This window comes from Megalobrama amblycephala, linkage group LG1 (assembly GCF_018812025.1).
Source record: "Megalobrama amblycephala isolate DHTTF-2021 linkage group LG1, ASM1881202v1, whole genome shotgun sequence".
In the NCBI taxonomy this organism is placed as follows: Eukaryota; Metazoa; Chordata; class Actinopteri; order Cypriniformes; family Xenocyprididae; genus Megalobrama; species Megalobrama amblycephala.
In genome coordinates this window covers 54,421,697-54,427,856 of record NC_063044.1, presented here as the reverse complement: position 1 = coordinate 54,427,856, position 6,160 = coordinate 54,421,697, and the positions used below count along the sequence as shown (strand labels likewise).

Sequence of the window (6,160 nt, the reverse complement as noted above, 5' to 3'; positions counted from 1 at the left end):
TTTAACACAGTGGTTTGATGAGGGTGAATTGCTGGTCAAACAGTAGTTGAAAGATTAAAGATGTTATTTGACAACCACTGAATTGTGGATCACATTAAACCCAAAAAGAATATATTTCAATGTCTTTCACCTCGAAATGTTAATATTTGCATAATGAATTGATTCAAAATTTGCATGGTTAAAAAACTTGATCAAACGGTTTACAAGCTTTTCAAACTGAAACAATTGTTAGAATATGCAAATATATATGCAAATTAAGTACTTAAAGGCACACTATGTAACATTTTTAAAAATGATTCAAAACAAAGGTGTAGCTTGATGATGCCTTAATTTCGCAGATTCATGGGAGGTTCACGTTTACAGCTTGTGGAAAAGAATCAGGGCGGGACTTGAAATTATGTTTATGGGTGAGATTATTAACGTTACTGTAGTATGCAGAGCAGGGCCGAGAGATGAGCCCGACACACGGCTCGAGAGCAGCGGAGCTTTTATTATGCCACAGTCGTCGCTTCCGTTTTTCCGGTCGAGCGTATGTAAAGTAACACAGTGCTGTTTTATCATATTAGATACATTTGTGTGTTGAAAGTTGTTATAATGCTACTCTGTGCGTTCGCTCGACGGCTACTATGAGACACTTAAAGGGTTAGTTCACCCAAAAATGAAAATTCTGCCATTAATTACTCACCCTCATGCCGTTCCACACCCGTAAGACCTTCGTTCATCTTCGGAACACAAATTAAGATATTTTAGTTGAAATCCGATGGCTCCGTGAGGCCTCCATAGGGAGTAATGACATTTCCTCTCTCAAGATCCATAAAGGTACTAAAAACATATTTAAATCAGTTCATGTGAGTACAGTGGTTCAAAATTAATTTTATAAAGTGACGAGAATATTTTTGGTGCACTAAAAACAAAATAACGACTTAGTGATGGCCGATTTCAAAACACTGCTTCAGGAAGTTTCGAAGCGTTATGAATCAGTGTGTCGAATCATGATTCAGATTGCGTGTCAAACTGCTGAAATCACGTGACTTTGGCGCTCCGAACCGCTGATTCGACATGCTGATTCATTATGCTCCTAAGCTTCCTGAAGCAGTGTTTTGAAATCACTAAATAAGTCCTTTTTGCCGCACCAAAAATATTCTCGTTGCTTTATAATATTAATATTGAACCACTGTACTCGCATGAACCGATTTAAATATATTTTTAGCACCTTTATGGATCTTGAGAGAGGAAATGTCATTGCTCCCTATGGAGGCCTCACGGAGCCATCGGATTTCAACAAAAATATCTTAATTTGTGTTCTGAAGATGAACGAAGGTGTGGAACGGCATGAGGGTGAGTAATAAATGACAGAATTTTCATTTTTGGGTGAACTAACCCTGTAATGCACACTGCAGTAAGCTAGATCAGTATTAGGCATGGTAAAACATGGTACTCGCTGAAAATCAAGAAAATGAGATTTAAACGATAAAACTTACTGTGTTGAGCTATATAACATGATTCATTTTCTGTCGAAGAATATATCCAAACAGTTGTTCTAATAAAACACATAATATATTAATACCTATTTAGTGTTTCCATGATTTTTACAAAATAAAACGCGTGTATGATGTCATTGATAGGTGACGCACGGACACGGTCCGTGTCCTGGTTAAAACTGCTTATTTCTCTGGAATTAAACATTCTTGGAAATATTTGGGATAATGTAAGTACACAAGTCGACAAAATATATAACATTTTTAGTGTTTTTTTTGGCTATTTTAATCTTAAAACCGAACATATTGTGCCTTTAATCGATGAGACGTGAGGTACTGGCGTCAGCCATGACATAAACAAACGCCTCGGTCACATGACTGCAAGCAGCCGCCCAGCTGGTGGAGGTCACGTGATCGCATTTGTTGTGTCCGCACCGCACGGCCGCTGCGCTGCAATGTCATCATCTTCATTCTTATCACTATTATCGTCCTAATGAGTGATATTTCCCGACTGAATTCATCCGTGACCGAGCCGAGCTGAGCGCGAACATTAATCCAATGCTTTCCGACTGAAAGAGACGACATTCGAGCCCTATGCAGGACAGATAGACGAGTGTAAGGTGAGCTGTGTGCGTGCGTCCGTGCCTTCTATTGTGTTTTGCTGTGGCAGCTGGGTGATAAACAAGTTCTTGAATCCATCGCAAGATCTTTGCAATGATAGAAGAGATCGAATGCATTAGACAGAAAAAAAAAAAAATGCATGATTGATATAAAACAGACTGCTGTAATTTCAACAAAACAATGCAAACAAAACAAAAATAAAAGCAGACAATACTATAATATAATTGCATAAACTCACAAGTCAGACAAACAGGCATCAAAGCTGTGTCATCAATATGATGTCACTGCCGCGTCAGTATTATTAACCCTGCTGTATGTTTAATAAAGACAAGCTTTTACTGACGTGTCACAGAGATGACAGCTAAATAGTCACCTACATGTCAATCAAATACCTGAGTTTAAATGCAAATTAGTATTTTAAGTTAAATTTTTATTCTGAATGTTGGGATGGGAGATGAGGCTCCTCTCATTGTCTGTTATGGTTAATTTGGCCTTTATGGCATAGTTTAAAAGTGTTGAACATGACATTGTCGTCATGCTCCTTCAGTTAACTATGTTACTTTCAGTAGTCCTTGTTTGTTTGGATCATATTGTGCAATCACAACTGAAATACTCATTAATTGTTTGAACTTCTTGTTTCTTATCTGAGTGAAACATGAATTTTATAGTTGTTCTGTTATCTCAGAATGTAGTTGCGAAAGACTCTTGTTTACAAACTCACCATTGAAGTACAATTCCTGGAATAGCTCCCTGATATGGTTTTTCTTACATTTCTTTAAAAGTCTTGTGCAGAGACCTGATGTTCACTTTCTCTTCATCCAGGTTGTGAAGGTCTGTAAATCTAAAAATGGCTGTGTGGCGACAGTTCGGATTGCTTCTGTGGAAGAACTATATTCAGCAAGTGAGTATTTGACTTTTAATACAATGTATGTGCTGATACTTATTCTTTTATTTCTGGACATTGGATATAAGGTTTTATGACAACGATATACACTTTCAAAGGTTTGGCATCTGTAAGATATTTTTTTTTTTTTTTTTTTTAAAGAAATTAATAGTTTTATTCAGCAAGGACACATTATTTTGACCAAAAGTTACAGAAAAGACATTTATAATGTTACAAAAAAGATTTCTAATATATAATGTATCATGGTTTTCTGCAAAAATATCAAGCAACACTTGATAATAATCAGAAATGTTTCTTCAGCATCAAATCATCATATTAGATTTCTGAAGGATCATGTGACTAAAGACTGGAGTAATGATGCTGTAAATTTAGTTTTGGTCACTTGAATAAATTACTTTTTAAAATATATTCATATAGAAAAGAGTATTAATATTTCACATTATTACTGTTTTTACTGTATTTTTAGTCAAATAAATGCTGTCTTGGTGAGCATAAGAGACTTCTTTGAACGTTGGCATATAATATATGTGCATTATGGTTAATTTTGGGCTATAAAGCCCACAAATGATGGCGAGAGGTAAACTGTGTGATTAAACGCAGTTCTGGAGCGTCATGTAAGTTATTTAGCACCAGGCAACCAATCATAAACTCCCTCCAAACTTGCCATTTCATTAAATATTCATGTGTTTGGTACCATCACAAACTGTCACGGTGTGTTAGGATTCCGCGTTCTTAGCATGCTTTAGAAGATGGACAAGCTGTTAGTTAAATAGTTTGCATGCTCTTTGCACATTCTGCTTATCCAATTTATGTTAATTAACCTTCTAAATATGCAAATGAGAATGTGAAACCCCGGCACATTGTGAAATCTCAACTACCTAAAATTAATCCTTCAGGGTAAAGTATGACAATGTGAAACATAACCCAGGATAATATTAAACCGGGGTTAAAAATGACCCTAGGTTAATTATTTCAGCGTAATGTATGACATTGTGAAACATAACCCAGGATAATATTAAACCGGGGTTAAAAATGACCCTAGGTTAATTATTTCAGAATAATGTATGACATTGTGAAATATAACCCAGGATAATATTAAACCCGGGTTAAAAATGACCCTAGGTTAATTATTTCAGGGTAAAGTATGACAATGTGAAACATAACCCAGGATTATGTTAACCTAGGGTTAAAAATGACCATAGGTTAATTATTCCAGGGTAAAGTAAGACTATGGCCCAGTTTCACAAACAGGGCTTAGCCTAAGCTAGGATTAGGCCTTAGTTCAATTAGGAACTTTAAGAAGCTTTTATAAACACACACTAGAAAAAAACATTACTGGTGTGCATCCTGAGACAAAATAATGGCCTGACATATTTTAAGACGGCTCAAAAATGCATTTTAGTATGGGACTGTCTTAAGCCCTGTCTTTGAAACCGGGGGAATGTGAAACATAACCCATGATTATGTTAACCTGGACTTAAAAATCACCCTAGGTTAATTATTTCATGGTAAAGTGTGGCAATGTGAAACATAACCCAGGATGTTAACCCAGGGTTAAAAAGTGACCATAGGTTAATTATTTAAAGCCCATTCGAGTGAGTTTGAAACATATAAAGACTGATTCTACAAACCAGATATTTTAGTTAAGACTTCACAGCACGAAGCAGAAGTAAATCTATTTTACCCATCTTAAAGAAACAAGGAAATGTTTCAGCCAGTTTGCGGCAGATAAAAATAGACAAGTTCAACAAAGGCTTGGTGTTCAAATGTAATCATTACCCCCATTCACCTTATTTGACATAATGATTTAACTCGGCGGTTCTTTTGCTCTGTTGAATAACTTTTATGTTCCTTCTCGTATTTGGCCTCACAGATTAGATTTGAGGCACGTTTTGATAAACGCAAGACAACAGCCGTTCTGTTTAACGCAGATGCTTCGTTTTGATCACTGCGTGAGTGTTCATATTTATTTTTTGCTTTCATTATGCTTGACCTTTGCTCTGCACACTTGTGGAGATTTGCCATCTTGTGTAAGATCATGTGCAGGTGAGGTCTATCAAAATTGAACTTTCTAAACAATCAGTTCTCAATCGAAGGGCTACAAGAAGCGTCCCAATTCCCTCCAGATAGAGGGCTGTTTGCACACTATTGGGCTCCAGCTGTTGCTAGGAAACCGAAGCCAGCGGAGGCAGTAAACACTGGCCCCTTCATGCCTCGTTATAGCAGACAGCGCTGCCTTTCTGACCCAGATCAGAGGTCTAAAGTTCTTTATCGATCGAGATCAAGCCTCAGGTGCTGTGTGGGTTCCTGCTTGCTTACACATTCATGCATTGATAACATTTTCTAAACGCTAGATCTGCAATATGAGTATGACTAATTCACCTGTAAGTTAACACAAACAGGAAACTTGCAGCTGATGTGTAATATAGTTATTTTTTAAATATTTGTTTAGTATCATGACTGTAAAATCATCAGTGTAATTATATTTATTTATTTTAATTATAATTTTATATTTTTATTTATTTTTTATTCATTAAGTTATTTTACTTTTTTAATAATTTTATGTTATAATTTTTTTCATTTTTATTTATATTTTTAAATTATTATTTTTATTTTATTTTATTTTATCGCCATCCATTCACCCTTATCTACGTGACCATTATTCCCTTCTTCCGTGGTCCATATGCATGCATATCTTACTAACTAACTAACCATCCTTCTGTTTTACTCATTAACTTCCTCTTTCTCTCCATCTCCAGAAGCGTCAGATCCTGGTGATGCTGGTGGAGATGTCACTGCCGCTGCTCTTCTCAGCCATCCTGATCGTCCTGCGGCAGAATGTGTCAGTCACTAACTACCCTAATGCAACACACTACGGTAGCTTCGCTTTGAGTGACCTTCCGCGCATACTGTGCTTAGAGGACCTGCAGCTGGCCTACGTGCCCGCGAACGCCAGCGTGGTGCGGCAGATCGCAGAGGACACCCGGCGGAGCCTGGGAGGCTGCGTCAGAACCGGTAAGAGCTTTGGGGCTGTCTAGTGGTCTGAAGTATGGAAGTGTATTCATAAAAACACATCAGAGCTGTAGCCCAGAGTATCTGCTCAGACACATGTTTGGCTTGTGTCACTGGCTAATCTTGTTCCCAATATATACATATA

General features: G+C 37.0%; 1 protein-coding gene across 1 annotated transcript in view; it reads left to right on the top strand.

Annotated features, from left to right (window-relative positions):
* The first annotated feature begins 1,868 nt into the window (after positions 1 to 1,868).
* The window catches only part of abca3b (ATP-binding cassette, sub-family A (ABC1), member 3b), a 53,181-nt gene continuing 48,889 nt past the window's right edge, over positions 1,869 to 6,160 (top strand). The window contains 3 exon segments of the mRNA XM_048201790.1: positions 1,869 to 2,098; positions 2,922 to 3,000; positions 5,763 to 6,018. Of these exon segments, the coding sequence (XP_048057747.1) occupies positions 2,947 to 3,000; positions 5,763 to 6,018 (310 nt within the window). The 5' untranslated portion in view covers positions 1,869 to 2,098; positions 2,922 to 2,946.